The 12,633-nt window shown below is 38.5% G+C and overlaps 1 protein-coding gene across 2 annotated transcripts in view; it reads right to left on the bottom strand.

The window, feature by feature from the left end:
* Nucleotides 1–6,812: 6,812 nt before the first annotated feature.
* The window catches only part of nup58 (nucleoporin 58), a 69,862-nt gene continuing 64,041 nt past the window's right edge, over nucleotides 6,813–12,633 (bottom strand). For both annotated transcript variants that reach the window (XM_070892251.1, XM_070892252.1), the window contains one exon: nucleotides 6,813–7,962. In XM_070892251.1, the coding sequence (XP_070748352.1) occupies nucleotides 7,787–7,962 (176 nt within the window). In that variant the 3' untranslated portion in view covers nucleotides 6,813–7,786. The remainder of the gene's footprint in view (nucleotides 7,963–12,633) is intronic.

Genomic DNA, 12,633 nt, shown 5'->3' with positions numbered 1-12,633 from the left:
ATCCTGAGACTATGGTGAGGCCACACCTGGAGTATTGTGTACAGTTTTGGTCTCTTAACTTGAGGAAGGACATTCTTGCTATTGAGGGAGTGCAGCGAAGGTTCACGAGACTGATTCCCGGGATGGCGGGACTGACATATCAAGAAAGACTGGATCAACTGGGCTTGTAGTCACTGGAGTTCAGAAGAATGAGAGGGGACCTCATAGAAACGTTTAAAATTCTGATGGGTTCAGACAGGTTAGATGCAGGAAGAATGTTCCCAATGTTGGGGAAGTCCAGAACCAGGGGTCACAGTTTAAGGATAAGGGGTAAGCCATTTAGGACCGAGATGAGGAGAAACTTCTTCACCCAGAGAGTGGTGAACCTGTGGAATTCTCTACCACAGAAAGTTGTTGAGGCCAATATATTCAAAAAGGAGTTAGATGAAGTCCTTACTACTAGGGGGATCAAGGGGTATGGCGAGAAAGCAGGAATGGGGTACTGAAGTTGCATGTTCAGCCATGAACTCATTGAATGGCGGTGCAGGCTAGAAGGGCCGAATGGCCTACTCCTGCACCTATTTTCTATGTTTCTATGATGCCTAGACACTCTATCCAGGGGAAACAGCCTCTCAGAATCTATCCTATCAAGCCGTATAATAATGTTATACGTTTCAATGAGATTACCTCTCATTCTTCTAAACTTCAAAGAATACAGGCCCATTCTACTAAATCTCTCAATGGACAACCCTCTCATCCCAGGAATCAATCTGGTGAACTTTTGTTGCATCCCTTCTGAGGCAAATATATCCTTCCTTGGGTAAGACAAAAACTGTACACAGTACTCCAGGTGTGGTCTCACCAAAGCCCTAGATAAATGCAGCAAGAGTCCCTTATTCTTATACTGCAACCCACTTGCAATAAAGGCAAACATACCATTTGCCTTCCTAATTGCTTGCTGCACGCACTGCATGTTAATTTTCTGTGATTTCGTGTACAAGGACATCCAAATCCCTGATTCCCAAGATTTGCTAGTTTCTCCCTTTTAAAAAAATATTCTGCTTTTCTATTCTTCCTGCCAAAGTGAATAATTTCTCACTTTCCCACATTATACTCTAGCTGCCACCTTTTTGCCCAATCATTTAAACAATCTATATTTAGTTTTTCTGTTTTTTCATGTGCTAACATTGTTTTGCAAGATAATTTTTATCAAATGACTACTGCAAAACGTCATCTATGCCAAAAAATGCAATAAACTAGTTATTCTCGTTTCCAAACTTAATTAAAAAGGTAACTGGCAGTATAAATTCATGTATTTATAAACATTGGCATAATAGCCACATAATTACTGCAATTTGGTTACAAATCATGATATAGGTGGTTATGCATCATTAACACTAGTATCAAAATATTTTCAGTATATTGTATTTGAAAAGTTACAGCCGTAAAAATAAATGTATGCTTGTACTACGTCAAAATTATGCGAAGACAACATACTTATCTTGATAAATGCTTTACTGAAGCATTACCTGAAGTATGACTCTCAATGAAATTACGAATGAAATTCACACAAGTGGTTTCCAGAGAAATAACTGGTGGCTGCACCTTATAATGCAAGTAGATATTTTAGTTATTTTTGTAGCATCATTCATGTCCTTCAGACATCTCAAAGCAGCTTACAGCCAATGAATTACTTTTTAATTATTCACACAAGGTCCCACAAACAGTAATGGGATGAATAAGCAACTAATCTGATGTTGGTAATGTTAGTTGAGGGACAAATCTTGGACAGACACTAGGAGAACCAGCCTGCTTTTAGAGTAGTATGATGGGATCTTTTGTGTCTACCTGAGCAGGTAGACGGGGCTTTGGTTCAACATCCTATCCAATCCCTCTTGACAGTGCAATTCTCTCAGTACTGCACTGAAGTGGCAGCCTATATTAAGTACTCAAATTCAGGAGTGTGGAGTTTGAACCGCACAACCATCTGGTTTAGAGGCAAGGATGCTAGCACCAAGCTAAGGCTTGCAGAATACAAGAACAGAGTAGTGAAACAAAAGCTGCTTTCCTGTGATATTTGAAATGACAAGTTTCTGATCTTTAGCTCAAAGGTACAGGAAAGTGCTGGGCAGAGGCTAGTACAGTGGCATTACCAGAGGGTTGTGGATGCTCAGTCATTGGGTATATTTAAGGCTGAGATCGACAGATTTTTGGACTATAGGGGAATCAAGGGATATGAGGATCGGGCGGGAAAGTGGAGTTGAGGTCAATGATCAGTCATGATCTTACTGAATGGCGGAGCAGGCTTGAGGGGCTGTATGGGCTACTCCTGCTCCTTATGTTTTTTCATACAGAACAAGGAGGAAAAAAGCATATAAAGGGGAGAAAATCATACGTAAAGGAAAAAGTCCATAACGTGGTACTATAATCATTTCATTTTGGGAATTAACTTCACAATTATCTCCCCTGCTTAAGTATTATATTCATTCTGATTTATCAACTTTACTAGCCTTTCTCCGACTGTGTCTTGTTGAGCTAGAGTCAACAGAAGGCCAGTGGTCTGGTGTATCGTATTAGCAGCTAGGCTGCAAAATTCTTCATTCTTGTGGTACAATTCAGAAGGTGCTTAAATTCTGGATTCAAGATACTTTTGTGAAAATAGGGGTTCCATGGCCTTTTTGTAGACCCCTGAGATTTGGAGACTAAACTCTGAGATAGCCTTCAGAATTTCAATCCAAACGTAGTTTCATAATCATAAACTGCAATAAGTCAATCCTATAAGCGTTGAGATGTCTGTATAGCTGTTTTTCAGACTGGAGGGAGGTATACAGTGGCGTTCCCTTCAGTATTAGGACCACTGCTGACACCATTGTAGGAATCCAATGAAAATTCATCAAGAATAAAATATATATAATCTAGCAGTTTAGAACAGGGAATAGTACAGCACAGAAGGAGGCTATTCGGCACATTGAGTCTACGCTAGCTTTTTTGAAAAGCAATCCAGTTAGTCCCACTCTTTCCCAGTATCACTGCAATTTTTTTCTCCTTCAAGTATTTATACAATTCCCTTTTGAAGGCTACTATTGAATCAGTTTCCACCACCCTATCAGGCAGTGCACTCCATGTCGCCTCTGGTTCTTTTGCCAATCACCTTAAATGCCCTCGTTATCGACCCTTCCGCCATTAGGAAGTTTCTCTTTATTGACTCTTATCTAATCAGTCATGATTTTAAACGCCTCTATCAAATCTCCTCAACCTTCTCTGCTCCAAGAACCCCAGCTTCTCTAATCGAATCTATCTACATAACTGTAATCCCTCATCCCTGGAACCATTCTAGTAAATCTCTTCTGTACCCTCTCCAAAGCCCTCACATCCTTCCTAAAGTGTGGTGCCTAGAATTGGACACAATACTTCAGCTGTGGCCGAACTAGTGTTTTATATAGGTTTAGCATAACTTCCTGGCTTTTGTATTCTATGCCTCTATTTATAAAGCCCAGGATCTTATACGCTTTCAAAGATTTGTGCACCAGTACACCCAGGTCTCTCTGTTCTTGCACCCCCTTTAAATTTGTACCATTTAGTGTGTATGGTCTCTCCTCATTCTGCCATGTGTCCACCCATTCCACCAGCCTGTCCATGTCTTCCTAAAGTCTATTATTATCTTCCTCACTGTTGACTAAACTTCCAAGTTTTGTGTCATCTGCAAATTAAAAAATTGTGCCCAGTACCCCCAAGTCATTATTGTATATCAAAAACTGAAGGGATTTTCAGCCACTGTATACCTCTCTCTGGTCCAAAAAACATCCATTCCACCACAACTCTGTTTTCTATCCCTTAGCCAATTTTGTATCTATGTTGCTACTGCTCTTTTTATCCAATGGGCTTCAATTTTCCTAACAAGCCTAGTATGTGATACTTCATCAAATCCCTTTTCAAAAGTCACTGCCCTCATCCACCCTCTTACCTCATCAAAAAACTCAATCAAGTTAGTAAAACACAAGTTATGCTCAACAAATCCCTGCTGGCTCACCTTTATTAGTCCATGCTTGTCCAAGTGGCTGTTAATTTTCTCCTGGATTATGGTTTCTAAAAGCTTTCCCACCACCATTGTTAAATGGACTGGCCTGTAATTGCTAGGTTTATCCTTTTCCCCCTTTTTGAACAAGGATGTAATATTTGCAATCTTCCAGTTCTTTGGCACCACTTCTGTATCTAAGGAGGATTGGAAGATTGTGGCCCGCACCTCCACATTTTACATAAGAATATAAGAAATAGGAGCAGGAGTAGGCCATACAGCCCCTCGAGCCTGATCCGCCATTCAATACAATCATGGCTGATCCGATCATGGATTCAGGACCACTTCCCTGCCCGCTCCCCATAACCCCTTATCGTTTAAGAAACTGTCTATTTCGGTCTTAAATGTATTCAACGTCTCAGCTTCCACAGCTCTCTGAGGCAGTGAGTTCCAGATCCACAACCCTCAGAGAAGAAATTTCTCATCTCAGTTTTAAATGGGCGGCCCCTTATTCTAAGATTTTGCCCTCTAGTTCTAGTCTCCCCCATCAGTGGAAACATCCTCTCTGCATCCACCTTGTCAAGCCCCCTCATAATCTTATATGTTTCATAAGATCACCTCTCATTCTTATAAATTCCAATGAGTAGAGGCCCAACCTACTCAACCTTTCCTCATAAGACAACCCCCTCATCTCTGGAATCAACCTTGTGAACCTTTTCTGAACTGCCTCCAAAGCAAGTATATCCTTTTGTAAATATGGAAACCAAAACTGCACAGTATTCCAGATTTGGCCTCACGATACCCTGTACAACTGTAGCAAGACTTCCCTGCTTTTATACTCCATCCCCTTTGCGATAAAGGCCAAGATTCCATTGGCCTTCCAGATCACTTGCTGTACCTGCATACTATCCTTTTGTACTTCTTGCATAAGTATCCCCAGGTCCCGCTGTATTGCAGCACTTTGTAATCTCTCTCCATTTAAATAATAACCTGCTCTTTGATTTTTTCTGCCAAAGTGCATGTCCTCACACTTTCCAACATTATACTCCATGTGCCAAATTTTTGCCAACTCACTTAGCCTGACTACCCTTACTTCCCTCAGCAACCTAGGATGCATCCCATCTGGACCAGGTGATTTCTCCACTTTAATGACCACTATCTAGCACCTCCTCTATTTTTTAAAATCTTATCCAGTATCCCAACAACCTCGTTAACCATAATTGATTATGGTTGGTGTGCAACGGCCACTACACATTAAAAAAAATCCACGCACAGGCATCTTCCACTTTTTAAACATGTAGTTCGGGACCTGGAATATTAGGTCCTTAATTGAAACACCTGCGAACTCATCCCTTTTTGGTGTGGAAGCAAGTCATCCTCAATATGAGAGACTTCCTATAATGATGATGTTTACCATGGCTTGGCCAAAGTCCTCTTCCCTGGTAAACACAAATGCAAAGTGCTCATTTAGTACCTCAGCTATGCCTTCTGCCTCCACCAATAGTTATCCATTTTGGTCCCTAATCGGCCCCACTGCTCAGACAACTCTTTTTTACTGTTAATATGACTATACAAGACATTTGGATTCCCTTTTATATTAGCCGCCATTCTAATCTCGTACTTTCTCTTTTTCCCCTCATTTCTTTTTCCACCTCCTCTGCACTTTTTAAATATTCAGCCTGATTCTCCCCTGTGTTATCAAGCTAACATCAGTCATGCGTCCCTTTTTTCTGCTTCATCATACTCTCCAACTCCATCATCCAGGCAGCTCTGGCTTTGGTTGCCTTCCCTTTCCCCCTTGTAGGAATGTACCTAGCCAGTACCCGAACTATCTCCTCTTTAAACGCCACCCATTGCTCCATTACATTTTTGCATGGCAGTCTATGACTCCAATTTACTGGGGCCAGATTCCTCCTCAATTCGCTGAAATTAGCCCTCCTCCAGTTAAATATTTTTATTCTACATTGCTCCTTGTCCTTCACCGTAACTAATTTAAACCTTATGATACAATGATTACTATTCCCGAGATGCTCTCCAACTGTGACATTCTCCACTTGACTCACTTCATTCCCTTGGGCTAGACCTAGCAATGCCTCCTTCCTTGTTGGGCAGGAAAAATACTGATCAAGAAAATTCTCCCGAACACAATTCAGAAATTCCTCCCCTTAACACAATCACTGCCCCATTCAAGATTGGATAGTTAAAGACTCCCATTATTACTATAGTTCTTGCACCTCTCCTAATCCCTTTGCAAATCTGCTCCTCTATCTCCTTTCCACTATTTGGTGGCCTATAAAGTACACCAAGTAGTGTAATAACTCATTTATTGTTCATCAACTCCAACCAAATAGATTCCATCTTTGATCCCAGTCTCTAGCTCAGTTATATTTTTCTTAATCCAAACTGCTATCCCCCTTTTTTCCCCCCTTCCCTCTCTGTCCTGAATACCTTGTACCCAGGAATATTAAGCATCCAATCCTCCCTTTTTTGAGCCAGAAACATGGGCTCATCCAGGATCTAGGATAGTGTTGCAGAATTGAAATAATTGAGGTTTCCTGGGAAACAAATTTCTATATTGGTCTTCAAGTGGAGAAAGATGTATTGTAGTTTTGACAAACTTATTAAACAACCCAAGTGGCAATTTTCTTTTTCAAGAGAATATGCTGCAATGGGCCATATGCAGGTGAAGTTGCAGAAGTCCACTGTTATGTTATAATAACGACAGCTTGTCTGCTCAGTAGCATCAGTATTCCTTGTTTTAGCAGTAGGTTATGTTTAAAAAAATGCAGCATGACAAAACTTGTGAAAGTTGCTTTATTTTAATCAAATTAACATTTTCCCCCAAATACAGTTCAATTTTCTTCTCACCCAAAACTTACAACAATCTTCAAATACATTGTCATATTAATGACTATTTCACGACAGTTTTGAAATAAATGTATAAATAACTTGAAGTCACAAAGAAACAAAAGAAAACAATTTTCAAAAGATCTGGCTTTCAAAAATCACAAAGATGAATCAGATCGATTCTGCACAATGCAGCTCCACATGCTAATACATACTTAATGAAATTCAGGACATCAGTGACATTCCCCAACAACCTCATCCAACTCAACATATCTCAACTTTCTCCCTCGCGAATAAAGGCATTCAATAGCAGTATCCTCTAATCTTACAAAAATAGACATTAACTATATATTAAAGGAAAGTCACCACTACTAAAGCTTTCACCCAAAGTACCTTGATAACTTTATCAAAAGTATGACATTCTAACTTTCTTACTACAAAGACAAATATTGGGCAGTACCTAATATTGTATAAAAAGTGCAATGTTTAAAGGCTATGATTGCTGTGAATTTCCATATTAAAACATGTACGTCACTGACTTGACACAAATGAGTTTCCATTTTTCAGTTATGCAGACATCTGCAACACCCATAGTTCAAATTCACTTACATAGCAGCTGTTCTTAGACAAGTTTGTAACGAATTCCTGAAGTAGAAAACAGATACACTATCCATTTATGCTTTGTATTTATGAAATTATCTAGGTACACAATCCATCTTGCTTTACTTTCAAAAATATAACCTTCAATTGTGAAAACTGATTGATATCAGAATCCTACTGGAAACTGAGGAATTTCTGATTAAAGCTCACCTGCTGAAATATAAACGTTCTATTTGTTGGTAGTTTTCTATCTACAGTGATTAAAAAACATATTTAGGACATAGAACCACATGAGTCATGCCTAATTTAAGAAAATATGTTGTTCCCCCTCACACTGACAATTCCCTATCTTTTGCCTCGCTTGTTTCCAGGTGGAGGTTTCTTCAGTTGCAGAAGTTGTCCCCCTAGATTACTGCCAAAGCCTGATGTTGAAGGATTGGACACACCAAAGGTCAGGCCAGCAGACGCTGTGATCCCAGGATTATTGAAGTTAAATCCAGATGTAGTTGAGCTGCCAAACCCTTGCACAGGAAAATAAAAACAAAAACTTTTCATGAAGTGTTAGATTGACAAATATTCAAGTAAATCAACAGGTTATGGCAACTTTCTTGTATCCATTCTCGGTTTTGCAAAACTGCAGGCATTAAAGTACTAAAAATGAAATCACAGTACTGAACAGATTTGGCTTGTGAATACAAAATGGTGTTCACAAATATGTTGTAAAAAGCGCACACTTTTTTTTTTCCAGTATTCTATAGAACTGGTTTCATTATTTGAAGTTTTGAATACTTGAGATAATAACCCAAAGGCAAGTTAAATATATACTGTATATATTGGCATGATAAATATTGCTGGACTTAGGAGCTTGAATGACCAACATGATAGTTTTTTTTTTGAACTGCAATTAATTAGTTCATAAATCATGTAGTTTTGAAACCACCAATACCAAATAGCTTCTGTAAGTTTCAATGGTTCAGACTAGTTCAGTTTTAAACAGAACTATTTGAAACAAATACCCTCAGTGCAAGATCTGGACTTGCCTACTTCCATCAGTTCTGCTTTAGCATTAAATATTAAGATAGCATCATACAGCAACTCTAATCATTTACTTACCACTTAAGGGCCCTGAAATTATGCTGTGCAATATGAACAGGGAAATGCTTAATGCATTCATCCAAAATTCTTCTCCACTGTTTTTGACACAGTTAACCCGGTCAAAATAAATATGTTAAAACTGCTGCTAAAATAGTGAGGAGAGGAACCTCCACTTTCATAATTTCAGACTGAAGTATTTTAACAGATGCAATAGCTGAAAACTACAGGCAAACTGTGCTTGCACTAATGACCAATCTTTAATACTTAATGTAATTCTTAATCACAACAATTGATCTCAACTGCATCATAATATGCACAAATATAATTAAAAAGAGTGGCTTTGGTACAAAAAGAGCATTCAAAAATGTTATCTACCAATAACTAAGGTAAAAGGGCTGAGTATATGGTAATACTCAGGAGGCAGCTTATAGTATTGTGGATAGAAGCTAACCACAATAGAAAAAAAGCTATTATACACCAATGCAGGAAAAAGAACACTAACAAGAAAAGTCATCTAATTAGAAAATCCAAATCAACTGCATGCACAATTATGGTTTCCCTAATGAAAATGGTTGAATAACTGTAGGAAAAATAGGAACATAGAATTAAAACTAGTAAATAATCAGTGATATTTGTAAAAATGGCCTGCACACATTTAGCAACGGTCACTAATTAGGCGCGACACTTGGGTTGAAAAATGTGACCTATCTGGGTGTGTATCATTCTTACAAAATAAACACAGCTCCATATGTTTAAATGGATTTGCAATTTCCATCACTCATGCTGATCATATAGGTTTCCTCAATGTGGACAGTGACTAGAAAATAAAAATGCAAAAAAAATCAAAAGATCCTATTTAATTTTTTTAAATCAAATGATGTTAAGAATTGTGGTTAAGCTCTGCTGATGACTCAATGAGTTTATCCAATGAACAGCTAAGCCACACAGACCAGAACGATCTGTTCTCTTCTGTAGATGCTAACTAACCTGCTACATCTTTCCAGCATTTTCAGTGTGTGTTTTTTTTTGCTTTTTATTCAGACTAGGAAGGTGCCAGCTTTTTAATCTGGATTGTGCCGAGTTACGTTGATCTTAGCTGAGGAGGTGGCAGAAATGCTACAATTTGCCCCAGCATCCACGAATTAGGGAGGTGAAAATCAGCCCCGGTTTCCTCTCCAGTTGCAGTGATCCCTGCTGAATCTGCACATATGTGGATCCCAGGCAAGGTCAAATAGGTTGTTGACACTTACCATCTGGGCTCACATAAAAATAACACCCAAAGCCCATGGATTGTATACCAGGAAGAGTAGGGGAGATCACATCTGGGGAAAAAGGACTATAAATATGATTAAGGCTGCCATCCTTTTGTTTCTGTCAAAATAGTGACATCAACAACACCCACTGGATAGTGGTTTAGAAGTCACTCGGCCCAATTGAGCAAACTAGATGAATTAACAGAATTATTGATGAAATGCAATTAGGTTTAATGGGTGTATCTCTACAAATGTGAATTCAGCTTCCTGGTACTGTTGGTCTTAAAACTCGGTCACATCAGTACCTTCAACAATGTCACCAACATTTGCTATTTAAACTAAAAGTCAACTAAAAACAAAGAAATTCTATTGTTAATCATAATTTCTTAAATCTCAAAAAGGGCCTTGATGTCTAGACTGTTTAAAATACATTAAATCTATTAATTTCTGGAGTATAATTTTACTACTATCTTGAAACCAAGTTTAATTTTATCCCAGCAGACAATTTGCAAGGAAGGGTGCTTTCCATGAAAAGTGGCTGGTCCTAACTGAAGAAAATATGTAAAATGTTCATGGTATGGGGACACAATTAAAAGTACTGTTTTTAAGATAAATTCTGTTCATTAAGGGATGGTCTGTAAACCTCTGAAGTACCTTGGTAAATTGTCCAGACTTTTTCTGCTAAAAGCACAACCGTTTCCAGTTTAACATAACCCGAAGAGTTCTGCATATTTTGAGAACATTTTCCAGTGCCCAAAAAGATTAAGCTGTATAATTAGTAACTTTTGACAAGATGAAAGTGAAACCAATCAATCAATCACTCAAGAACAAAGCTAATCTGAAAGACATTTCTGAAGAAGAATGGACTAACCAACTTTCAGAAATGTGCCAAATGTGTTTGAGAATGTATTGAAGAAAGAAGCAAATAGAGCCTGGAAATTTCTGAGTGTTGTTATACGAACACTTAATAGGCTTGTACAAAATTATCCTCTCACTAATTTTAATGGAGATGCAGAATTGAATTGTTTAACAACTCTGGTAAAGTAGCAGAAAGAGGAATCAACTTTGGTAAAATAGGAGCCAGAGAAATTTGGTACAAACATAATAAGCGTTCATATAACATTGTTCACAATAATTTTCAGACTGGCATCTTCTGCCTCACATTCTCCTCTCCACCACATCCTGCCCCATGCCATTAGCTCTTTGTGTACTGCAGATAACTTTACTTATCCTGGCATGTTATTGCTTCATGTGTTGTAAATGTGTTTGGTGGTCTGTTGGCAGCTGCTACCTGTTTTTACATATAAAAGCACATCAGATTTGATCTATTCTGTGAAGCGTCATTCTCGAGCACCATTATTTTGGGTTCTGATCAGCTAAAAGCTGCTACAAATGCAGATTTTAAGCCAATCAACACCAAATATTTGAAAGTTACTCCCACTCTTAAATGGGAGGGCACGAACAAGGAGAAAGCAGGTGATAAGTTAAAAAAAGAGCAGAATTTAAAATATATTAAAAAATTTAACTTTTATTTTGTAGTTTAGAGTTAATAGAACAGTAATAGCAGTACTTCTGACATTTGAGTAGCTTTATTACAGCAATATTATCTGTTTGTTTCAGAGACACAGTACACGAGCTGAAAACTTTCTTTAAAAAAACAAGTCACCCTAGGGGTAGCGATTTCACTGCACATAGTGGCAATGAGTTAAAAGCTGAATTTTTACTCAAAATAGTAGCACATGGCTTTGAATACTTGGGTTTGTGTGTAAACCACTTAAAGGACTACTCCCAGGTGTGGCCTTACAACTGCCCTTTCCTTAAAAGATTCATGGGAAAATATTTTTCCCCCATTACTAAGTGAAAGGAAGTTGTGAAAACTTACATGTCGGCTGGCCTCTCAATTTCAACGACGGAGCCTCCCAGATGCTCCACTGAAAGCAATAATCAGCAAGAGATGCTGGAAAACCAAGTATCAGCACATATTAGTGCTTCTACTGCAGAAAATTCGCAAACTGGATATCCCTGACCAGCAGTCTAGACACGATGTGATGAGTATTAAATCCTAATTAGGTGCGTGATGCGCAGAATGAAGGAGGAAATCAAGGGCTTCAAATTCTCAACGTAACAAAAAGACAAAGCAATAGTACTGTTTAGAAGCAGTCAGAATGATACTAATCACATTCCATTTAATGCAATGATTAGTAACACTTGAATGCCTCTGCACCTGCAGTAAGACCACAAGAACAGAGTGTAGAAATCTGGTTTGATGCTAAATTCATTTTTAGCAATTTTTTTCCTCTATTTAAAAATGTCTACATTTCACCAACATGAATGAACAGAGGAAAACATACTCTTTAGTATTTAGGAATTATATTGCCTGGCACCCATACAAACCCATTACCATGCTTAATTATGTGGAATTACATAGAAATTACAACATAGAAATGGGCTCTTTGGCACAACCAGTCACTGTTGGTGTTTAGTTGCCACATGAGCAGTAGTTCTAATTCCATGTACATACCCTGTTCCCATATCTCTTTATTTCCCCTATGAATCTCCAAGTCAAACTAAGAAATCCACATAAGGCTTTTGTTTGCCCGGTATGTATATGTTCTGCCCTCAGAAGTATATACCCCACATACCTAAACCCAAAGTAGGCACAGATCGACAAAAGCCAAGGTTTAAGGATCCTCAAGGGGGCAATGGAGCACTGGTGGAGTTCAACTGATTCAAGCCCCAACATCTTAACCTTACCAGTGCTCTTCTGGTATCATATCCAGCCACGACCATTTAGGATACTGGCTTTTAGGATCACCTGAAGCCAAGCGGGAATAATTCCAGTCC

Source organism: Pristiophorus japonicus, chromosome 10 (assembly GCF_044704955.1).
Source record: "Pristiophorus japonicus isolate sPriJap1 chromosome 10, sPriJap1.hap1, whole genome shotgun sequence".
Classification (NCBI taxonomy): Eukaryota; Metazoa; Chordata; class Chondrichthyes; family Pristiophoridae; genus Pristiophorus; species Pristiophorus japonicus.
Note: the sequence above shows the minus strand (reverse complement) of the source record. Positions and strands in the feature narration are given on the sequence as shown.